At 34.1% G+C, this 24711-nt stretch overlaps 2 protein-coding genes across 4 annotated transcripts in view; one reads left to right on the forward strand and one right to left on the reverse strand.

Moving 5' to 3' along the window:
- Positions 1-373: 373 nt before the first annotated feature.
- Positions 374-6410, forward strand: rhbdd1 (rhomboid domain containing 1). Its single transcript, XM_051129179.1, has 8 exons — positions 374-1747; positions 2635-2787; positions 2906-3185; positions 4634-4766; positions 4873-4961; positions 5340-5396; positions 5539-5739; positions 5831-6410. The coding sequence occupies exons 1-8, from the start codon at positions 1745-1747 to the stop codon at positions 5929-5931; spliced, it is 1017 nt and encodes a 338-aa protein (XP_050985136.1). The 5' UTR covers positions 374-1744; the 3' UTR covers positions 5932-6410.
- Positions 6411-7499: 1089 nt separating this feature from the next.
- Positions 7500-24711, reverse strand: part of col4a4 (collagen, type IV, alpha 4) — a 55543-nt gene continuing 38331 nt past the window's right edge. For all 3 annotated transcript variants that reach the window (XM_051129274.1, XM_051129271.1, XM_051129272.1), the window contains 23 exons: positions 24520-24703; positions 24208-24276; positions 23054-23161; positions 22677-22895; positions 22378-22539; positions 22137-22304; positions 21337-21480; positions 20725-20832; positions 20457-20638; positions 20223-20286; positions 19614-19688; positions 19426-19533; positions 18455-18562; positions 18281-18352; positions 18061-18189; positions 16033-16140; positions 15742-15897; positions 15548-15655; positions 15318-15458; positions 13639-13755; positions 13298-13474; positions 11238-11524; positions 7500-11125 (listed from right to left, as the gene is read on the reverse strand). In XM_051129274.1, the coding sequence (XP_050985231.1) occupies positions 10871-11125; positions 11238-11524; positions 13298-13474; positions 13639-13755; positions 15318-15458; positions 15548-15655; positions 15742-15897; positions 16033-16140; positions 18061-18189; positions 18281-18352; positions 18455-18562; positions 19426-19533; positions 19614-19688; positions 20223-20286; positions 20457-20638; positions 20725-20832; positions 21337-21480; positions 22137-22304; positions 22378-22539; positions 22677-22895; positions 23054-23161; positions 24208-24276; positions 24520-24703 (3249 nt within the window). In that variant the 3' untranslated portion in view covers positions 7500-10870. The remainder of the gene's footprint in view (positions 11126-11237; positions 11525-13297; positions 13475-13638; positions 13756-15317; positions 15459-15547; positions 15656-15741; positions 15898-16032; positions 16141-18060; positions 18190-18280; positions 18353-18454; positions 18563-19425; positions 19534-19613; positions 19689-20222; positions 20287-20456; positions 20639-20724; positions 20833-21336; positions 21481-22136; positions 22305-22377; positions 22540-22676; positions 22896-23053; positions 23162-24207; positions 24277-24519; positions 24704-24711) is intronic.

Raw genomic sequence — 24711 nt, forward strand, 5'->3', positions numbered from 1 at the left:
GTCGAATCTTTTGAATTAGTTTACTAAAAAGATTCATAACAAGCCGGGAACGATTCCTTTGCTTAAACGAGTCATTCAAACGATTCATCCACGAGCTATTCACCACAATAAAGTTTTATTTATTGGCGGTGATGAAAAGACGCTATGTAACTATGCGCTGCCGTTATTTATAAACAGACAATTGTAAAACAGATAGTCGGTGATATTTTACAGTGTTCATGTTACTGTCTATTTACATACATACATATAGTGACGAATGAACAATATGTACTTGAGGTGTAATTGCATTGCGGAGGTGCTTTTAAGTTTAAGCATAGTTTATTATTGTTATTGTTTTTATTACTTTGGGGATTAATTATAGACTAGTTATGTAATGTGTGTAACATGCAGTGTAGTTGAAAAGCGGAATTATTTCTCTTCCACCTGCCGGAGATTTGGATAATTGACTGTCCGAAACTAACCCAGTGTTAAAAAAAAAAAAAAGAATAACTGGAAAATGTATTTTCAACAGAAAACAAGCAAATATAACATTAACATTAATAATAATTTTAAAAGAATCATACACTGATGCAAATGCAAAATGCAATTGTTATATGAAACATTTTTCTACCTATCTAATCTAATTGACACAATGAAATATAAACAAATAAATGTGCATTGGAATTTCCTATATTGATATTCTTCTTTGATTATATTAAGATCTTTTAGTATGTCGGATCCAAAATCCAGTAATAGTACTGTACACATTGCTTGTGTTTTATTCCCTATAATATATATACAATAACATTATAATATTTTATAATCAAAGATTTTGGGTTAAAGGAACATTGCAGTCAACATTTGTTATGGCTGCTCATAATAAATTGTCATATAGCCAGATGTTCACTTACAAAGTGATTTCAATTAAGCGCAGTCACTTTGTTAATAAAGCATAAAATTAGATTAATTACACTGTAAAACATTTTTACATCTATCTGAAGGTACTGTAAACCTGCAAATGTAGTTTTTTGTTTTACAGCGTGCTCATCTCTGTATTCATTGAGTAATACTGCCATCTGCAGTCAAACTACAGGAAGCTTTCTTCTTTTTTACTTTTTGCGTCTTATATTTTTATTCATAGCCCTTTTTTGTAACTGACCGTTGTCTTGTATATAAACATATATGTATATAAATATAAATTCTGCTAGAGTATTCTTTACTGCTTTAGTGCAGCTGTGATAACATTACAGAAACTGAAATGTAATAGTCGATTTCTATGAAAAGGGTACAAATATTGTTTTATATAGTCTAAGCTAACATTAGCTTGATTATTTCTTTGTCTTACATAGCTTTTGAATATGCATTTGATGTTTTAAAATAGCTATACGCTACATTCTAGGTTAATTTTATGTTACATAGTGTATTATCGAACATATGGGTTTCACAACAAAACATGGGATTCGTTTCTTAATCCATAGGGTACTGTATTCATGGTATGAACCAGTAAAACTTTATGCACGAGGTCAGACAGTTCACTTCTAGAAAACACTACAAACGTCAGGAGCGATGAGATCACGCGACCAGAAGCCCCTCTTGCATCACTTCCGTGTTTACAACCTGACGAAACATGGGTGAAATGAAAGTAAAATCTGACGTGTCTTACTAATGATAGCAAATATTAGGAATCGGGAATCGCTCCTTTTACTCGCAACACACCTTCTAAGGCACTTCAAGCCTTCCAAGCAGAAGCTGTCATTTCGATATTATGGTAAGTGATAAAAACCTACAGAATAATTTTGTTTTCGTAGTCACTTTAAAGTAATAGAGCTTTCATGGAATGCATGCATTATATTACCCAGAATATTCTCTTAAGTTGACAGTTTAGTATGGATAATACATTTTATATTTAAAGAAAGAGATCGACTTTTCGTTTTGATAATATTTTACTTAAAGGCTTTTGTGTGTACCATTTAGCATCCATGCATGGTAGTTTTATTGCCGAATGAAACAAAATAATCCTTGTTATGATATAATACCTTGAAGAGATTCAATTTCGACCATGTTGAATTTACATGAAATAAACATTTAATTACCCTATGAAAAAAAAAAAAAAAAAAAAAAAAAAAAAAAAAAACTTGATGCGTTAGCTTTGGTGCTAACTATACACTACCAGTCAAAAGTTTTTGAACAGTAAGATTTTTAATGTTTTTTTTTTTTTCACCAAAAGATTTATTTGATGTGCAGTGCAGCAAATACAGTAAAATTTTGAAAGTTTTTTTTTTATTATTTAAAATAACTGTTTTCTATTTGAATATATTTTAAAACGTAATTTATTCCTGATTTCAAAGCTTAATTCTTAGCATCATTACATCACATGATCCTTAAAAAAATCACTATTATTATAATATAATAATATTATTATTATAGTTATTATGTTGAAAACAGCTGAGTAGATTTTCATGTTTCTTTGATGAATAGAAACAGCATTGATCTGAAATAGAAATCTTTTGTAACATTATAAATGTCTTTATCATCCCTTTTGATCAATTTAAAGCATGTTTGCTAGATAAAAGTATTAATTTATATAACCCCCCACATAAATAAATGAATACACTTTTGAATCTTTTGAATGATTTTCCGCTGTATGTGTTTCAGATGCGTAACAGACATAGGGGATCCAATCTTGGCCTGCTCCTGCTGGCCTCTCAGGTTTTCCAGCTGGGAATCGACAACATCCCACCTGTCACTCTTGCAACGCTGGGCCTCAACGTCTATTTGTTTCTGTTTCCTGTCAAACCCCTCCTGCAGGTATGTGTTATTATAACAAACTTCAAAACTAAAAATAGGTCAAATCTGCCAATAGCGAGTCAGTGAAGAATTTACCAGCTATTGAACTATTTTGCAATATTTGATTTTTGTTTCACAGACGTGTTTGAGTGTTCGAGAGGCATACTGGTACAGCGACTGGAATCGTCTGCTGCTGTCACCGTTTCACCATGCTGACGACATGCACTTGTACTTCAACATGGCCTCGCTCCTTTGGAAAGGCATCAGGCTGGAGAGGACACTGGGAGGCCCCTGGTTTGCGTACCTGCTCTCCGTCTTCTCTATGCTCACCGGATTGGTGTACCTGCTCCTGGAGACAGGGCTGACACACATGACAGAAGACTCGTCATATAGTTTACAGTGTGCAGTGGGCTTCTCAGGTGTGTTGGATTACGATGGCTTGCACATGCTTTGAAATGATTGTTCTATTTTAATATACTTTTAAATGTAATGTATTCCTGTGATGCAAAGCATAATTTTCAGCAGCCATTACTCTAGTCCTCAGTGTCACATGATTGTTCAGAAATCATTCTAATTCTGCAGATTTCTTTATCATCAGAAGGTTGCTGGTTTTTTTTTAAATGAAATAACAGGATTTATTTCAAATAGAATTTTTGTAACATTATAAATGTCTTTTCTGTCACTTATCCTTTCTCATTAAAAGTATTACTTTCTTTAAATATAAAGTCTTACTGTCCACAAACCTTTGAACAGTAGTGTACACTACCAGTCAAAAGTTTTTGAACAGTAAGGTATTTCATGTTTTTTAAAGAAGTCTCTTCTGCTCACCAAACCTGCATTTATTTGATCCAAAATATAGCAAAAGCAGTAATATTGTGAAATATTTTTACTATTTAAAGTAACTGCTTTCTATTTGAATTTATTTTAAAAAGTCATTTATTCCTGTGATCAAAGCTAAATTTTTAGCATCATTACTCTAGTCTTCAGTATCACATGATCCTTAAAAAATCTTTCTAATATGCTGATTTGCTGTTCAGGAAACATTTTTTATTATTATTATTACTATTATTAATATTTAAAACAGTTGAGTACATTTTTTTTTTCAGAATTATTTGATGAATATTGATGCATTTATCTGAAGTTAAAAGAATTTGTAACATTATACACTATACCATTCAAAAGGGTATTATAGACATTATTTATCAAATTATAGACATTATTCATCAAAAGGTATGATAAAGACATGTTACAAAAGATTGTTATGATATAATGTTACAAAAGATTTCAGATAAATGCTGTTCTTCTGAACTTTCTATTCATCAAAGAAACCTGAAAAAATTCTACACAGCTGTTTTAAACATAATAATAATAATAATAATAAATGTGTGTTATTGTTTTTTTTTTTTTTTTGTATTTTTTTACAGCAAACCAGAATATTAGAATGATTTCTGAAAGATAATGTGACTGGATTAATGATGCTAAAAATTCAGCTTTGAAATCGCAGGAATAAATAGAAAACAGTTATTTTAAATAGTAAAAATATTTCAGAATGTTACTGTTTTTGCTGTACTTTGGATCAAATAAATGCAGGTTTGGTGAGCACGAGACGTCTTCAAAAATTGGACTTAAAATCTTAAATGTAAAATCTTAAAAATACTTCTTTAAAATCTAAAATCTTAAAAATCTTCCTGTTCAAAAACTTTTTACTGGTAGTGTATATGTGACTATATTATTAATCCTATACAGTACATGCAATTGGTGGAAAGAATAATAATGGTGGACAACAGAAATCAACTGATTCAAATATGTAATTTTTAACATTTTCTATTAAGAAATAATCATTGAAGCTGTCTGTGATTCATTTCAGGTGTTCTGTTTGGGCTGAAGGTGGTAAATAATCATTATCATCCAGGAGGGGCCACATACATCATGGGGCTGCCCATAGCCAATCGCTACGCCTGCTGGGTAGAGTTGGTCCTCATCCATATCATGAACCCTGGGTAGGCTTGAAACACATTTCAGAGATGCTAGAGTAATTTTTTTTATAAACATGTTTTGATTTGTAGCAGCTTGCATTAACACACATTAACAACACCTCTCTTGCAGGACGTCATTTGTCGGACACCTGGCTGGGATCCTGGTCGGTCTGCTCTACACGACCGGACCACTAAAGTTCCTCATGAAAACCTGTGCAGGTAAACGCAACATTTTTAATGTTTGTTAATATGCGAATACACTACCATTCAATACATTCAGCTGAGTCCAGTATATTTTTGTAAGGAAAATAATGCATTTTCCACAAAAACGTTAACTGTTTTTAACACTGATAGTAATAAGAAATGTTTCTTGAGCAGCAAATCAGCATATTAGAATAATTTCTATTAGATCATGTGACACTGAAGACTGGAGTAATGATGCTAAAATTTCAGCTTTGCATCACAGGAATAAATTGCATTTTAAAATTAAAGCATAAGAGATTTTCAAAAACATTAAAAAATCTTACCAACCACAAACTTTAAATTCAGGAATTAATGCATCCAGCCACATTAACAGCCATGACTGTGTCATTTCAGGCTTTGTGACATCTAATGGGCATTATGGAGGCCAGCAAACATACTACAATTCATCAGGTAAACACTTGTTTTGCACTTTTTGTTAATTTCGTTATAAAGACTGCAGTCTGATTTGAATCAATGCATCCTAGAAATGGCTCTGATTTTGAGAACCAAATAACATCTTCAGGATCCATTATTTGTATGTCTGTGTTCACAGGATACAGTGGATATGGCATGCCGAATCCTCCAAACCCCCGTTATGGACAGCAGTCATTTAATCCCAGGCAATATGGCGCCCCCTACAGGGAGCCGTATGACACACGCATGCCCTCTGCACCGCCCCAGCATCCTTATACAGCAGGAATGTCAGAAGAGGAGCAGTATGAGGCTGCTCTTAGAGCCAGCCTGAATGACAGAGGTCAGCAACTATTCATTTTTGGGTGAACTATTTCTTTAATTCTTTACAGTATTAGTAGTTAATGTGTAACATTGGTATTTTGTTTCGTAAGGTGGTCATCCGCAGGCTAGATCATCACATGCCACTTATACTCACTCTAACCCAACGCCTGAAGAGATGCGCTATCGACGACTTCAGAGATTTAACAGCTGAACAGTTGGAGAACATGACACATGGTGATAATACTACTAGATTGTTTACATTAAAGACAGCACTTAACAACCAATCAGAGCTAGCGGAGAAAATTCCTCCACTGCTGATTGGTTGTGTCATTGAATAGTTTTATGATATCATCAGTGGGAGGTTTCCGAAGCTGCTGCCTGTATTTCTAATTGCAATATGTTTGTATATACATTTGCGTTTGCGCTAAATGCTGATCTTTGTGTAATAATGTTGAAAGTTGAACATGAAGTGAACATCCATGACATGTGGTTGTGGATGAGAGTGCCTTTCTGCAGTGTGTTGAATGTACAGAAAGATGACTTTATGTGTGCCAATAAGCCAATTACTAAAAGTATGTAAAAACTCTTAAGCTTATAGCACTTTGTTATTTCCAAACAACATTTCTTCCTGAGTAACTTATACTTTGTTTCTTAAGAAAGTATATTTTTGTAAATAAACATTAAACCATTCTTCTGATTATGTTGTAGATGATTTTGCATTGGTTCTAAGACACACCCTCTTCATATTATAAAATATTTAGTAATTCAAAGAAAAAATCAGGTTAATAATTACATACACTTTGCAGAATTATTCTACCAAAATATAAGGGATCATACTAAATGCATGTTATTTTTTATTTAGTACTGACCTGAATAAGATATTTCACATAAAAGATGTTTACATATAGTTCACCAGAGAAAATATTCGTTGAATTTATAAAAATGACCCCATTCAAAAGTTTACATACACTTGATTCCTAATTCTTTGGTTTTTCAACATTTCCAACAATGACTGTATGATACTGAGATCCTGAGATTTTCATTTAGTACTGCCCTTCAGAAGCTACAGAAGATACTTATATGTTTTCCAGAAGACATAAGTTAAATTCCTTCAATCTTCAAATTCCAAAAGTTTTCACCCCCTGGCACTAAATGCATTGTTTCTCACTCTGAAGCATCAGTGAGTGTTTGAACCTTCTGTAATAGTTGCATATGAGTCCCTCAGTTCTCCTCGGCGTGAAAAGATGCATCTCAAAATCATACAGTCATTGTTGGAAAGGGTTCAAATACACAAAATTTGTGGGACCTGAAGGATTTTTTTGAAGAACAGCAAGTGGTTTAACTTTTCAGGACAAACAAGGGACTCATGAACAACTATTACTAAACAAAAAAGAAAAAAAAAAAAAACAGCTGTGGATCATTAAGAATCAAGTGTATGTGAACTTTTAAATGGGGTTATTTTTATAAATTCAACTATTATTTTCTCTTGTAGACTATATGTAAACGTCCTTTATGTGAAATATATTATTCAGGTCAGTACTAAACAAAAAACAACATGCATTTTGTATGATCCCTCTTATTTTGGTAAAATAATTAACATTTTGCAGATTCTGCAAGGTGTCTGTAAACTTTTGACTTCAACTGTATATAACTGAATTTAGTTTACATGTATTATTCAAATTACTGTGTAAGAGAGAATACATATTTACTACTAATTAATTTTTAAAGAAATTAATACTTTTATTTAGCAAGAATGCATTAAATTTATTCAAAAATAACAATAGTTGTGTTTTGGCCCAAAGACTGAAGGTACAAATCCTAGAAATGGTGATGCATGAGCTTCCACCGTTGCACCACTAGTGAGTGTACTTAGTATGAAGTATCGCCATAAACCTCAAAAATAGTGTATAAAGGAAGTGTATAAACAATAAATGATTGTAGTGATGTGAAACTCCATGCAGATTTGTTAGATGTCTCAGTTGGGTGAGTTTATATATATTCTTTTATCCAAGGTATTATTCCATGTTATACAAATATCACAATTTATTAGACATTTAATACACAGTAAGAGTTGAACCTGATTGTTAAATGTAAAAATGCATGTGGCACTGAATCAAACTTCCTGGGAAAGAGTTTTAACAAATTGGTGTTGTCCTTACGCGTACGACGATGCTCAGGTGTAACAGTACAGTACTCAAGACATTAAAATGTCCCCAAACACAGCGAATTGCATTTCTAACCACAAAATCAGACAAAAATAATCATCACTTCTTTTTTTTTGTTTGTTTGTTTGTTTTTTAAAAAGGGAACACGTTTTTCATTCACTGTTAAGTTTTCATTTCCAACCAAAATAGCACCAAAATATCTCTAGCTAAATAAATACTCTTGACATTTAGTAAAAATATAAAGCAAAGCTGTTCTGTCAACAGTGCAATCATATGTACATACAGAAGAATATATCATGTTCAGAACAAGCTTAGGACCCCTTATGTGGACTGTAAAATACTGAACGTGTTAGTTTTCATTTAATGGTTTGTGTTAGTTTAGACAGCAAGAGGGAATATACATATATTTATATATATATATATATATATAAAAAATTACCAAAGTCTGTCAAGTGTCCAATAATGATAAATGGGAATTTCAATGGCAACAGTTCTTTAACAAACACCAGAAAACAGAAAAAAATTACTACTTTTTTTGGATAACTACATCAAAACAGTACTTTAAAGATGTACCTAGTGGCCTGAATGGTCTATTAGGAACTGTGTATTTATAGAAAACAATTAAATAAGGGACATACTGATAACATGAATGTTGCTTAAGATTTGTCTTTTAAATGGCTAAGTCTTCCTAATTATTTTACAAATCAACAGCTATTAAATGTCTTGGTTTCATCTAGTTCCTTAATTCAGTTAAAAAGAAATAAAGAGTAAAGGTGTTGACACGTTAGCAATATTGCGGTAGCATTTTGCAGGCAAAATGTCCATTGTATTGTCAATAGTGTAACGATGGTTGAAGCACAGCTCACACAGAAGTCACTTTTAAAACAAGTAGCTTTCTGTTGGTCAACGCAGTGGATTCTCTGAACCAGTTGCGAAATATGCGTGGCGAAATCTCTAACCTTTAGGTCAAATTGGTTGGATTCCTATTGAAATGACTGGATTTCGCCTCCAAAAATTCGCAGAACAACAAAAATAGGACTGGACCTTAAAGAAACAGTTAATCCAAAAATGAAAATTCTGTCATTAATTACTGTCATGGCGTTCCAAAGCCATAACGTTTTTGTTCATTTTTGGAACAAAAAATTATTTTTGATGAAATCCAAGAGCTTTCTGACCCTGCATAGACAGCAACACAACTACCACGTTATGTTATGAAGCTACAAGAATACTTTGTGCGCAAAAAAAACAAATGCTGCGACGTAATAAAAGGTATCTTTTCCATGTTAATCAGAGTTTTTATCCTAACTAGCCACGCAATTTCTATTCAGAAATGGTTTCTATTTCCGTGACGTCACAACATCCGAACTATATGACAGTGATAATCTCAGGTAATGATTTTGTGCTTTATTCAAAGTTAAACGTGAGATTGAATATCATTTTGCGTGACCTTATAGCCATACTGAAAGCAACAACAGATAGTTTTCCTCAGATCTTGAAAATAAATTAAAGCAAAGATGTACTTTAAACTGTCCAGATAGCACACGCACGTCTGCAAGATGTCTGTTAAAGATCACTTGATCTGGAAAGCATCTCCTGTGTACAGACATCTGGCAGACGTTTGTAAAACGTCAGTTTTACATACATTCAAAATCATACTCATCTTAAAGACATCTAATAGACATCTATTTGACATCTGATAAGAAACGTCCTATAGACGTACTGCAGATGAGCAAACAGTCTAAAAAATACGTCTTGCAGATGTAAATGCAGACGTCAAGTAGACGTCTCCAAGATGTACCTGTGCTATCAGGGTGCCAACTTAATGCGAACCAACAAGCATATTCCATAACAAAGATGGTATCAGTCACTCAGTATGTACATTTAATAATCCTAAAAAGATGTAATATTTATGAGTTTCATTATAAACGCTTGAATTTTGTTGTGAGCGCAACACGCTTCCAGAAAGAGCCTGTCCACCCACTCTTTTGATTGATTCTATTAACACCAGTGTGGCATCTCGTCACGTCGCATGTAGTTAGGACACGGTGTAACGACTTTATTCAACAATTTCTTCTCTTCCTTCTCAGCCTTTGACGTACATTCATTAAAAATATCACAACACAAGAAATTGTTGAATAAAGTGGTTTTAGTTTTCTTAGCGAACAAAAAGTATTCTTGTAGCTTCATAACATTCAGGTTAAACCACTGATGTGACATGGATTATTTTAACAGTGTCCTCACTACCTCTCTGGGCCTTGAACTTGTCAGTTGCGTTGCTGTCTATGCAGGCTCAGAAAGTTTTCAGATTTTAATTTGCGATCTGAAGATGAACGAAGGTCTTACGGGTTTGGAACGACATGACGGTGCGTAATTAATTACAGAATTTTCATTTTTGGCTGAACTATCCCTTTAATTCTGCACAATGCTTGGTTTAAATTTAAGAAAATAATTAAAGTGTAAAAACTTAAAGTCATTTGTTGATTTCTATACAGAAAAAAATGCACCTACCTGCTAAAAACTGCATTTACATTAACAGCAATAGCAACTTAGCTATCTGCCGCTAGCAGACGTTCCTATTTCAGTGGATCAAGGTTCATGTTTTGTTATGGTTAAAAATGTCACCGTAGAGCTAAACTAGCATTGCAGTACTGTACTGATAATAATCTGATGTGCACAAGCATAACTTGTTGATACGAGGAACTAAGGAGAACATTGGTATATAGGAATTTGTGCAAACGGTCTTTGTTTTTGCTAGCACCAAAAAGTAATAAAAACGAGAAGACATAAAGGAAGTCATGTTTGACTGACAAATCCAGTGAAAAAAAAAAGTTCACAGCCTGTAGTTCAACAAAAACGGTCACAAATGATGTCCTTTTTATCTTCTCCAAAAAAAGTGACCAATAGCATCTCAATCACTTCCACTCCAGTGACCTATTGATGTGCATTCTCAGTGCAGTTTTTTTTAGGAAATACGAGAGACTTGTGTCAGTTGCTCTTCATGCAGACACTGCATGTGCTGACGCTGTTGTGATTGTCTCCGTTGAGCACATTATTGTAAGGAAGGTCATCAAAGTTCTGCATGTTCACTCGAGTCAGCCAGAAACTGAAGAAGGTGGGAGAATATTGGCACGTGCCATGTGAACCTTGGCACTCCACGAACGGTTGACTGCGGAAGTCCTTTAAACAGCTTCCTGTTGATGTCAGAGACTGTCCTCCTCCCTCGTCCCCTGATCCTGTATGCTGGAACAAAGAAATGAGGTTGCATCATGTGATTTAGAATGTAAAGAGATGCACAGTACAACATCAACATCAAATGTTTGAAGTCCTTATGTTGGTACTTTGCGTTCCTTACCATAAGGAATGAATATCCGGACCAGAGATTTTTCCAGTTGTATGGACATGGTGGATCTTCCCCACTTTGACTGTGTAATGTAATGGTTGGCGTTGACGCCTCACACACCACACACCTGCTGATGTGTTGTCGAATTTCCGACCCCATCAGGATCGAATCCCCGGGAATTGAGGCATTTGTAGACAGCCAATAGGATTTGTCGTTGCGACTGGCGTAATCACAGTTGTTCATATTGCAGCAGGAGAACGGCATGGTGTTGAACACACGTAAACACGAACCTGCCTGACCTGGTGAAAACGAATATTATTGTTACCAGGGTTATTATAATTAACTAAAACGTTTATTTTAGCTAGCTGCCAAAGCAGCATTTCTCATATTTGTTTAGTTTAACTTGATGCATTAAAATAACTAAAATTTAAACAGAAATAAAAAATAAATTAAAACTATATAGACAAAAAACAGACAAAAACACAACAAAACTACTAAAGCTTAATTAAAAATTAAAATGAAAAATAGAAAAAATAAAAAAAAAATAAATTTTAAAAACATAATAGTAATAATATTAAAAAACAATAGTATCTCAAAAAACATTTTTGTTACTTGATACACAATAAAAATTAAATATAAAAAACCTAAAACTAAAGTAACATTTGTCATTTTCATTTAGTTTAACTTGATGCATTAAAATAGCTAAAATTAAAACTGAAATAACAATTAATAAAAAATATATATTTAAAACAAAACAAAAGCTAATTAAATGACAAAAACACAATTAATAAAACTTTTACTAAAAAAAAATAAATGGATAAAACAAAACTAATTCAAAATCTCAAAAAATATTTTCATTACTTGAAGTAAACGTTAACTGAAATAAAATTAAATATAAAAATTCCTCTAGTTGATTTCACTATTTAAAAACTAGCCACAGAAACATTTCTCATTTTAATTAATAATCTCAAATTAAATTCAGAATTTAAATCATAATATCACAATTAATAAAAATTATACAGAAATATTTAAAATAAAACAAAAACTAACAAAAATGACAAAAACACACAAATTACTAAAACTTTAACAAAAAAAACAAAAAAAATTAATGGAAAATACAAAATAAAAATTAATTCAAAATATGACCAAAAATTCTTAAAAATTAATTAAAAAATTTAATTTTTTAAAAATAAATATTAACTGAAATAAAATTAAATATACAAATTCCACTAGTTGATTTCACCAGTTAAAAACTAGCCAAAGACACATTTCTCATATTCATTTAGTTGAAGTTAATGCACTAAAATAACTCAAATTAAAACTGAAATGACGATTAATTAAAAATGATATAGAAATATCTATGGAAATTAATGGAAAATACAAAACAGAAATTAATTCAAAATATGACAAAAAAAAATTCTCTAAATTAATCTTGAAAAACATTTAAATTTCTTGAAATAAACGTTAACTGAAAGCAAATTAAATATAAAATTTCCACTAGCCAAAGAAACATTTCTCATTTTTACTTTAAAAGAAAACTAATAAAAATGACAAAAAAAAAAAAAACAAAATTACTAAAAAGCTAACTAAAGTTATTTAAAAGTACAAAAATAAAAATTAATTTTAAAAAATTAAAATAAAAAACAACAGTATTTCAATGATACTAAAATAACACTCGTTATTATATTATATCTCTGTTGAAAATATTCATATATTTAATATTTTTGTGTAAGCAGTTATACAAACGTCTGTGAAATGTATATCTTTACTGTCACTTTTGATCAATTTAATGCATCTTAAACTTATACATTTCTTTTAAAAAATCTTTTGAATTGTAGTATGCATAGACTAATGCTTATAGCTTATTCTGACTGAAAATATAAGCATGTTGCTAACATAATGACTTTTTATGCTTACATATGAAAATAAAAAACAAACAAACACAATAATATTTTAAAGATACTAAAATAACACTGGTTGTTATATTACAGCTCTAGTCAACTGTATACCTAGACAGCATTTTATGCAATCATAGGTGCTGTTGAGTGTAAATGTGTTTATTAGCAACATACCCAGATCTTGTGAATGCGCTTTCTCCTGACCCTCCAAATATAGTAGACTGAAGCCGTTCCATAACTCTGGTAGGCCCGAAGGACAACTGGGCACAACATCAGACTGGCTGTGCACCACCAAAAGGAAGCCAAAGGAAAGAGATGTAGGACCCAGATCTCCATCAGGTCCCCGGGGTCCTAGGATGGAAAAAGTAATGTATGCACAAATGGATAGGTTGATAAATTAGTTATTTAACATTAGCTAATGAATGCAAATGGAGAGGATGAATGATGGCACTAGGAAAGAGGATACAGTTAAGTCAATAATTACTGTAAGTTGTTAACGATACACACAAACATACCCTCTGAGCCCTCTTCTCCTTGCTCGCCGCTCTCTCCAGGCTCTCCACGTTGTCCATCTGGTCCTTCTAGCCCGCTAGGTCCACTGGATCCAAGATCTCCTTCTGGTCCCTTTGTGCCTGAGCAAAAATAGGCAGTGTCCATCAAAACACAAACAATTCTGATCATTTCTTATCCTCATTTGCACTTCTGCTCATCAAACATCAAACATTAGAGGTTTTCACTTACACAATCTTAATGTGATTCGTAAATGTATTGTAAGAATATATATAATATATAATAAAAACTATATATTATATATATATCTTTTCATTTTAGTCTTGGCATTTAAAAAGTAGTTGGTATATTGGTATTATTTCTATATTATTATAAATTTTTTTTAACATTTTCAATTAGCTTTTATTGAAAAATTTTCAGTTTTTATTTTAATTCTATCCTAGGATTTAGTTATTATTTAGTAAAATTGTATGTGCTTATGTAATTAATATATATATATATATATATATATATATATATATACACACACACACACACCCCCATATATATAGCTCATATTAATTTTTAATTTACTTTAAACTTATTTATGGAAAAAATTGGTGGTAAAAAAACTTCACTTAAAAACTGCTAGTTAATTTCACAAATAATTATGAAAAAGCAAGTAACACACTGAATTCAACGCAAAATTTATTTTCTTGCAAAAAGTACTCCAATAATCTTAGTAAATCATTTTTATGGTGTTTTCAGTATATTTCTATTTTTTATTTTAGTTTAAAGTTTTTCTTGTAATATTTATATTTTTATATTTACTATATTTATATTTACTTTCAGTGATAAAAAAAAAAGAAAAGAATATATATATATATATATCATTTTTACAGTGTTTTGCAGTATATTTTTATTTTTCATTTATGTTGAAGGTTTTCACCTAATATTTATATTTTAGTGCTATCAAATATTTAGTGATTAATCGCATTCAAAATAAGTTTTTATTTACATCAAATATGTCTGTGTACTATGTACATTTATTGTGTGTGTGTATATATATATATATATATATATAAATATATATATATATATATATAAATACACAAACATAAAGTATATATTTTTTAAATACTCATGTGTTTACATGTATATATTTATTATATATTTAATATATAAACATAACATTTGTCTTAAATATATAATGCATGTATGTGTTTATATATACATAATAAATTCACAACAATAAAATATATTTTATGTAAACAAAAACTTCTAAAAAACAAATATTTTATGAACAAAAAATCCTAGTTTGGATGCGCTTAGTTGCAATTAATTGTTTGACAGTACTCTTTATTTCTGTTTACATTTATATATTTATATTTATATAATTTATATTATATATAAATATATTTAATACACAAACATTTGTCTTAAATATATAAAACGTGTGTGTTTATATATACATAATGAATACACACAATACACACACATATTTTATGTAACAAAAACTTCCTATTTTGGATGCGATTTGTCATGATTAATTGTTTGACTATTTGTCAGTACTATTTTTTTTTACTTAATTTCAATGATGAAAAATGATTCTGAATTTAGTTAACAATAATAACTCTGCCAAAAATGGCAGATGTTTCATGATCGTATGAAAAGAAAAACACCCTGCTGTTAAACTGATTTGTACCTTTCTGACCCCCAAAGCCATTAGGTCCAGGTTCACCATCTTCACCAGCCTGACCAGGAGAACCAGGAGGACCAGGAGGACCCTGAATAACAGGACAATGAGTTCTAGGGAGTCTGACAGTCCCAGGCTCTCCTTTTGGGCCTACAAATACAAAGGGAGAAATTGAATATAAATCACAACTTTACCAATTCATAAGATTGTCAGCTTAATGATCTAAAGGCTCCAATAACCTGGGTCTCCTCTGTCTCCTTTTGCACCACAGCGTCCTGGGGGCCCACAATCACCTACAGGGCCAGAAGGTCCCGGAAGACCCATAAGTCCACATTGTCCTGTTTCACCTGTGGAATAATAATAATAGAACAACCTAGTCCCAAAACATTTTGAACTCATGAGCTAAACTTTTAACGACAGCTGTTTCTTTTACCTTTTGGACCTTCTAGGCCGTCACACCCTCGGAGGCCACTGGCCCCACAGATTCCTTTTTCTCCTTTAAACCCTGGTGACCCAGGACAACCTGGGTCTCCAAAATTACCAGCCTCTGTGAACACACTGCCTGCCTCTCCTTTTTCTCCCTCGGGCCCTGGAACAGCAAAACATACACCATGTACACAATTCTATGCATGAACACATAACCTTAGATTTGCCATAGATTTGTAGCAGTGCTTTCCAACTTAGACCTCAAATCCTATTTAAGCCTCCAAATGACCACACACACCTGGACATCCATCTAGCCCAGCATAACCTCGATCTCCACAAGGTCCAGGGTTAGGAGTCTTACATTCTTCACCACGAAAGCCTACAGGACCCATTGGACCAGGGTCTCCTATAGAAAATAGACCGTAATAAAAAGAGTAAAAATTACAATGATTAAAGCTGCATACAGTGTTGAAAGGGCCCTTGCCCCCAGGTTCACCGCCACCCGTTGGGTTTAGAAAAAAAGCGAACCATGAGCAATATGCATTTAAAGTGGTAAATATAGGAGGAATATGTCAAAGTCATTTGTATGTGCCAAACTTCCTGCTGCCAGCTGGTGGTGCTATGACTATAACTGAATACTGGCAGGTAGATGTCTTCAAGTCAGGACTTTGATCAAACATATGAAGTTTGGTGCAGAAAGAACATGGTATGTTTGAGTTAGCGTAAAACATGACATATCCCGTTGTCAATAGGTGGCACTGAATATTGGCTTTTACATGTCTTCGGGCCAGGAGTTATACCAAACATGAAGTTTGATGATGACTGAACATTGTATGTATAAGCTAGTGTAAAATATTTCCTGTTGCCAGCAGGTGGCACTATGATTATAACAGTATATTTGCCTTTAGATGTGTTCATGCCAGGACTCTTATCAAACGTGAAGTTAGGGGCATTGGGGAATTATAACAACTTCCTTTTACATGGCAAAACTGCGAACTTTGTCAGGCTGCCACGGACACGCCTTTTAACGGAAACTCAAGATCTTCGCAATTTATCATTGCAAATGCCTTTAAAGTAGACTGAGCAAATAAAATTATTACATTTCTATAAGGAGTTTGTTAGAGCATAAAATATGCCACTTCCTGTTGCCACAAGGTGGCACTATGACTAAAATGGAGTATGTTCAGGACAGGACTCTTCTCAAACATGTACATTTTGGTGCAGATCAGATATTGTAAACATGAATTATAACAACTTCCGTTTCATGGCGAAACACTGAAGCTTGTCAGGCTTCCACGGACTCGCCCTTCAATGAAAACTTCACAATTTAACGTCACAAAGGGCTTTAGATTACGCTAACCAAATCTGGTGTTGATCTGAATAAATCTCTAGGAAGAGTTTGTTTAAATACAACACCTGAAAATGGCAAAAACGGCACAAAACTTGCAGGGAAAATTCAAAATAACCGATGTTGGGTTTTGGACTTTGTACCTGGGACTTTTTTGTAGGTATTGGTGTGTTGCATATGTCTACCAAATTTCGTACATGTACGTGAAATGTAGCTCAAGGGACACTTCGTTTAAACTTTATAGGTGGCGCTATCGAGCCATTTTGACACACCCACTTCTGAAACCCATATCAGATGTAAATTCTCACCACTTTGGAACATGTGCAAAGTGTCATGAGTTTTCGAGCATGTTTAGGCCCTCAAAAATGTGATTCATTTTGGAGAAGAAGAAGAAACTGAGCAATTCCAATAGGGTCCTCGCACCATTGGTGCTCGGGTTCTAAATAACAGACTTCCTGTTGGGTTTTGGACCTCGTACCAGGGGAAATTTGTGTAGGTATTGGTGTGTTACATGTGTCTACTGAATTTCGTACATTTACGTGAAACGTAGCTCGAGGGGCACTTCGTTGAAATTTTATAGGTGGCGCTACTAAGTCATTTTGCCACAACCACTTCTGAAACCCATATCAGATGTAAGTATTCGCCATTTTGGCACATGTGCAAAATTTCATGATGTTAAACGGCATTTAAACAGCACTTAAACTGCATTTATTGTTTAACCATTGTAATAAAATGGACAGAATTTGAAATCTGAGACTTTGTTTCATATCAAAAGAAAGCACAAAGCTTATTGCGATTTATTGGATGGAAGTTGATAGAAGTTGGGCGCTATGATGTTCCGACTCTTGGAATTTAAGAATCAATATCGTTTCATAAAAATGACAATTGATTAAAATTGAGAAGTCAGTTGTTTTTTCATACAGAAATCATCATTATGAACGGTTATGAACTGGTTGAATAGGATTATGAGTTATGTACCTCGGGGGCCATTCTGTCCGTTTGGACCTCGAACACCTGGTTTTGATGGGCCTCTCAACCCTGGGTTTCCTGGAATGCCCCTGTCTCCATTCACCCCATTACAGCCCCTTTCACCATTTAATTCCGGTCCTAAAAGACGATGAAAGACGCGGAGTGTTTTCAAGCTGGCAGTATCAAAACATACTTCTGACAGCACAAACAAATTACGAACGAATCTCACCTCGATATCCCTTTTCACCCTTGTCCCCCTTCAGGCCGTCCAGTCCATGGATACCTGGGGGGCCTGTAGGTCCTGAAAGTGAAAAGATATCAGTTTAAAATGTACACATGATTGTTCCAGTATTAAAATTAGTGGCAGCATTAGTTTGTTTGTACATTGCATAAACAGTCAAACCTCTAAGGCCACTGCATCCTTGGTTTCCTTTAGGGCCCGGTGGACCTGGAGGCCCCACAGGACCTTCTGGACCATGTCTTCCACATGGACCTGGGGGCCCAACGACTCCTGAAAGACAGAAGGTGCATTAATATGGATTTTAGATGATGTGTGTATCTGCTAATTTAGAGTCTGATCTATCCATTTAAAGATATACTTCACCCAAAAATCTTTGGAACGCAAATTAAGATATTCTTGATGAAATCTGAGTGCTTTCTGACCCTGCATAGACAGCAACACAACTACCAGGTTCAAGGCCCAGAAAGGCAGTAAGGACATCGATAAAATAGTCCATGTGACATCAGTGGTTCAGTTTTATGAAGCTATGAGGATACTTTTTCATCAAAGACAGGGAAGAGAAATTGTTAAATAAAAATGAGTATTTTTTGTTTTCTTTGCGCACAAAAAGGACTTAATATAATGTTCTTAAAGGAGAAGTCCACTTCCAAAACAAAGATTCACATATAATGTACTCACCCGCTTGTCATCCAAGATGTTCATGTCTTTCTTTCTTCAGTCATAAAGAAATTATTTTAATTTCTTCGCATTTAAACTGCCTTTTGGAAGTTCAAAATTGGGGCACCATATCAGTCCATTATATGGAGAAAAATGCAGAAATGTTTTCCTCAAAAAACATAATTTCTTTACGACTGAAGAAAAAAAGACATGAACATCTTGGATGACAAGGGGGTGAGTACATTATATGTGAATCTTTGTTTTGGAAGTGGACTTCTCCTTTAAAACCTTTCTGGGCCTTGAAAGTGGTAGTTGTGTTGCTGTCTATGCAGGGTCAGAAAGCTTTTGGATTTCATCAAAAATATCTCAATTTGTGTAGCGAATATGAATGAAGGTCTTACAGACTTAAGCGTGAGTAATTGATGACTGAATTTTCATTTTTGAATGAACTTTTCTTTTAACAAAGGGCATTTTACCTTGAGGCCCAGTCAGGCCATTGTTCCCACATGGTCCAGGTGGACCACAGATTCCCCTAGGCCCTTGTGGACCAGGGTCACCGAAGTCTCCTCTGGCGCCAGGGGGAGCTATTGAGGAGGAAAATAGTGATTCTATAGCTCCTTTGTTTTTAAGAGAGGATAAAAGAGGTCAATAGGGTGAATATTACCTGTCACGCCGTTGTCTCCACATGGCCCTCTTTGACCTGTTTGTCCTGGTTCACCAATAGATTCACCTTTGTCGCCTATACAAAACAGTATAAGGAGATTGTGCAAAAAATATCACTTTAAAGGAGGGTTAAATAACTATAATACGATTGTGTATGGGTCATAGGTTTGCATATGTACAAAGGTTTGGGGTCAGTATGATTTTGTTTTTTAAAGAAATTAATACTTTTATCCAGCAAGGATGAATTTAATTGATCAAAAATCAGTACACACTCCTACTGTGCTACAAAAGATTATATTTCAAATAAATATTAAGCAGCAAAACCTATTTTCAACATTGATAATGATAAGAAATGTTTCTTAAGCATATTATAATGAAACCTGAAGGATGATGTGACACTAAAGACTGGAGTAATGATGCTAAAAATTCAGCTTTGCCATCATAGGAATAAACTACATTTTAAAATACATTTTATTATACATTATCAGCTTTTTTCGTGTATTTTTGATCAAATGAATGCAGCTTTGGTGAGCATAAGAGACTTCTTTCAAAAACAATAAAATATTCCCAAAATTTTTAAGGGTTGTGTTGGTTTCGATTATTATTTTACCTTTAGGACCATCAAACCCAGGGAAACCAGGGGTTCCTGGCTGACCAGACAATCCAGGATCACCCTACAAAGAAACAAGTGTTAATGGCTATGATTTACATATATAAAGTCACAATTAATTTACAGTCCTGTTTATGTTATACAGTCCACCATCTACAGTATATCTGTCAGAACAATCTAATAATTTGGTAAGAATTAAATAAGATTCATATTTAAAAAAGACCTTCCACTTACTGGATCACCATTACATCCTGGGACTCCCACAGTTCCTATTAGCCCACGCTGCCCACATGCACCAGGCTCACCAGGCTGCCCAGGAACGCCTGGCAGTCCACGCTGGCCACATTCAAACCCAGGAGATCCATTACGTCCCGGATACCCAGGTGGTCCAGGCGGACCTGGGTCACCCTTGTTACCTGCAAGTAAACCACATGATCTGGTGTTTTGTTCTCTCCCAAGGTTAAAAACCATTATAGAATTTGAGTATCTGTTACAGATTTACCCCTTTCTCCAAAAAGACCATTCTGCCCATGAAGTCCAGGTGGCCCTATCTGGCCTTTCACTGGGACTGAAATCAGATCTCCTGGAGGTCCTGGTTGCCCACAACATCCTGTAAAATACAGGAAACATATAAGAACAATATAGGTATATTTCATACATTTAACTGCTATCATCATATTAGACCTGACCTAAAGCATGCCAATACGGTATTTCACATTTGTGACCCAGGACCACAAAACCAGTCATAACCGTCAATTTTTTTGAAATTAAGATTTATACTGCATAACTAAGCTGCATAACTAAGAGATATAACTATTTGAAAATCTGGAATCTGAGGGTGCAAAAAAATTGCCTTTAAAGTTATACAAATAAAGTTATTAGCAATGCATATTACTAATCAAAAATTAAATTTTGATATATTTACGGTAGGAAATTTACAAAATGTCTTCATGGAACATGATCTTTACTTAACATCCTAATGATTTTTGGCATAAATGACAAATTGATAATTTTGACTCATACAGTGTATTGTTGGCTATTGCTACAAATATACCCGTGCTACTTTTCATTGGTTTTGTGGTCCAGGGTCACACTTTACGGTGTTTTAAAGTACCTTTCTGGCCCTTGGTTCCGTTTACCCCTGGACAACCTGGATATCCATTGAGACCCCTTAAGCCTTTCGATCCAGGAGCCCCTAAAGGGCCGGTCTTCCCTAAGTTACCAGGAAAGCCATCTTGACCAGGAAATCCACACAAACCTGAGTACCAATACCACATGACAATTGAGAATCAAATAACCTACTGACAGCCTCTTTGTATTTATTTCTAAATATCTATAAAACATATATTTGAATGGAAATCTGATATAACACACATAGAAAAAAAAAGCTTGAATGTAGCTAATGCCTACATAAATGCAGTATACTTTCCTCAAATGTTTGGAGTCAGCACGATTTTAATGTATTTATTTATTTTTATTAACCATTAATATTACACAGTAATAATGGCATTTAATATTAATATGATCATTATTAATATTTAATTATAATATAATCTTTTAATTAATTAATTTAATATTATGTATTTAATGCTTTTATTGAGCAAGAACACATCAACTTCATATTCATTAAAAAAATAAATAAATACAAATCCCAAAAAAAAATTCATCAACTCTCTTTCAACTTTTCAACTCTATTTACTGAACACCAAATCAGCATGTTTGAATGATTTCTAAAGTATCATGTGCCACTGAGGACTGTAATGTAATGTTGCTGAAAATTACATTATAAAATAAATTAAAATAGAAAACAGTGTTTTTCACTGCAGTAATATTTCACAACATTACTGTATCTTGTATTAAATGAATTAGATGCTCACTTGGTGAGCGTAAGAGTACTGTGGAAAGACTCTTTACCCTTTGGTCCAGGGTTTCCAGGGTTTCCATTGTCCCCGTTGAGTCCTAAAGGTCCCTGAAGGCCTGAGCATCCTTGATTGCCTGGAATACCAGGCCTACCACATTCTCCTTTGGCTCCAATGCATGGAGATCCTGCCTCCCCAGGTGATCCTCTCTCTCCAGGGCAGCCTAACACAGAAAAGTGACATTATTATGAGAAGAATCTCAACAAGCTTCTGTTGACACAGTGGTCTCTACTCACCCCTCTGTCCAGTGAAGCCTCGTGGTCCTGGTTTACCACATAACCCAGCTTGTCCTTTGGCACACTGCTCTGGTCTCGGACCTGGGCAACCAGGAGCTCCTGGTGTACCACATATTCCCTTTTCCCCTTTTCTACCAGGAAATCCAGGAGTTCCAGATGGACCTGCAGAAAAAGTCAATTGATACTGATTATATTAGTAGCTCCTGGGATATTTTCAGGACATAATAACCATTAAATACTAGATTCCTTATATCTTGTTTGCCAGATATTATTCAATTCCTAATGTCCGAATATTGTACCTTGCAATCCAATTGGTCCAGGAGGTCCCGGAACACCTTTAGGGCCCTGACTTCCCTGAATCCCATGGGGCCCCAACGGTCCTGGGGCCCCTATAACAGAGTCTCCAGAACACCCTTTCAGACCCTGGGGTCCACGATAACCAGTTGGGCCAGATGAGCCACTAATACTGATGCCTTCTGGGCCATTTTCACCCGGATCTCCTGATAATCCAACCGGACCTGCGGATGAGATTGCAGGGATATTAGATTTTTGAACTTTCCAGCTTGATGCGCTACAGTCGAGTTGATACTGTGGATTATCATGCAGATATAGAAATATTCATAAAGTTGAACAGAAATGTTTTAATACACCAAAAATGTATATTATATTCCTCTACCTTGACATCCTGCTAACCAAATATCTCCAGGGTCTCCACACTCTCCCTTGGGACCACATAGTCCATTTTGTCCTATGTTTCCTGGATTTCCAGGCATACCTTTCTCACCTGGAAAAAAAACATTTTAGTCATACACTGAATCTGATAAAAGTCATAAGTGCCATGACAATTTGCAGCCCTTTCAATTTATATACTTGCAGTTTAAGAAAAATGCTTTTTAAAGAAATGTAAAAGTTCAGAACAGACTAACTTCATCAGCTCAACGCACATTTTGCTTAATGATCAATAACTAGATCACTAAGTCTGACTAATTATGCCTGTTTGTCTTTGATTTGTAAAATACATTTGAAAGTTGAGAAATTCAAATCAAATTTCTTTCAAAATTACAATTATTTCTCTAGACAAAATTCAATCCTGTCGAAGGAATTCAGCCATCACAACATATTTTGGCACCACTGAACGTCCACCGCATTGTGTTCAGTTAATTTTAAAAAACAATGGGCCCCCAATAATGAGCAAAAGTATGTACAACAAAATATAATTTATAATACAATTAACATATACAGCATAACAAAGAAGACTTTACGCTTTTAATGCTCTTATTCCATCAGTTGAATCCTTTCTTTTTTTCAGCCAAAAAGAAACTCACTTTCATTCAGAAAATATTTTTATACAGTTGAGGTCAAAAGTTTGCATCGCCCTTTCAGGATCATTAAATGTTGATTATTTTACCAAAATAAGAGGGATCATACAAAATGCATGTTATTGTTTATTTAGTACTGACCTGAAAAAGATATTTCACATAAAAGATGTTTACATTTAGTAATCAAAAAGTTTTCAACCCCCGGCTCTTAATGCATCATAAATAAACAACAACATGCATTTTGTATGATCCCTCTTATTTAGGTAAACTAATTAACATTTTTAATGATTCTGAAAGGGGGATGCAAACCTTTGATCTCAACTGTATCTATCTATCTATCTATCTATCTCTATCTATATATATACAGGTATCGTCGTATTGTGCTCCTTGAAACAACCACACTGTCTTTTTTCAGAGCAGCCTGTATTTCTGTTGACATTACATGTGGGTTTTTCTTTGTATCCCGAACAATTCAACTTTTATTATTATTATTATTTTTTATGTATTTTACCTTTATAACCAGGCATTCCTTTGCAACCAGGGGCTCCATTTGTGGCAGGCCCACAAGGCAATGTATCACCTACCAAAAAAATCAACAGTTAAGACATGTGCCTCACAAAAATTATTATTATTTTTTTTAAGAAATTCTTACTAACTCCAAACTTCTGAATGGGATTGTACATTACACATTAACAGATTTCAACATCTTCATTCTGAGATTAGTTTTCAACAAACTGTATACTGTAAACAGCTGAAATACTGGTTGAATAGCAATGTGTCATTGCAATAGAATATAAACCTCACTCAGAACTGTGACTCTTACCTTGAATGCCTTTAGGACCAGGGGGTCCTGTCTGTCCTTGAGGTCCTGGGTCCCCCTGTTCCCCTCGTCGCCCAATTGACCCCATCATATTAGGGCCAGGAGGACCAGATGGACCTCTGGAGCCTTTCACACCAGGGGCTCCTGGACACCCCCTGCCACCTGGCGGACCAACAATACTATCTCCCTGGGAAG

The sequence above is a fragment of the Labeo rohita genome, chromosome 15 (genome assembly GCF_022985175.1).
Source record: "Labeo rohita strain BAU-BD-2019 chromosome 15, IGBB_LRoh.1.0, whole genome shotgun sequence".
Classification (NCBI taxonomy): Eukaryota; Metazoa; Chordata; class Actinopteri; order Cypriniformes; family Cyprinidae; genus Labeo; species Labeo rohita.

Coding starts and splice junctions, on each gene's coding strand:
- rhbdd1 (XM_051129179.1), top strand. Junction 3,186..4,633: donor GTGTGCAGTGGGCTTCTCAG/GTGTGTTGGATT, acceptor GATTCATTTCAG/GTGTTCTGTTTGGGCTGAAG. Junction 5,740..5,830: donor AGCCAGCCTGAATGACAGAG/GTCAGCAACTAT, acceptor TTGTTTCGTAAG/GTGGTCATCCGCAGGCTAGA.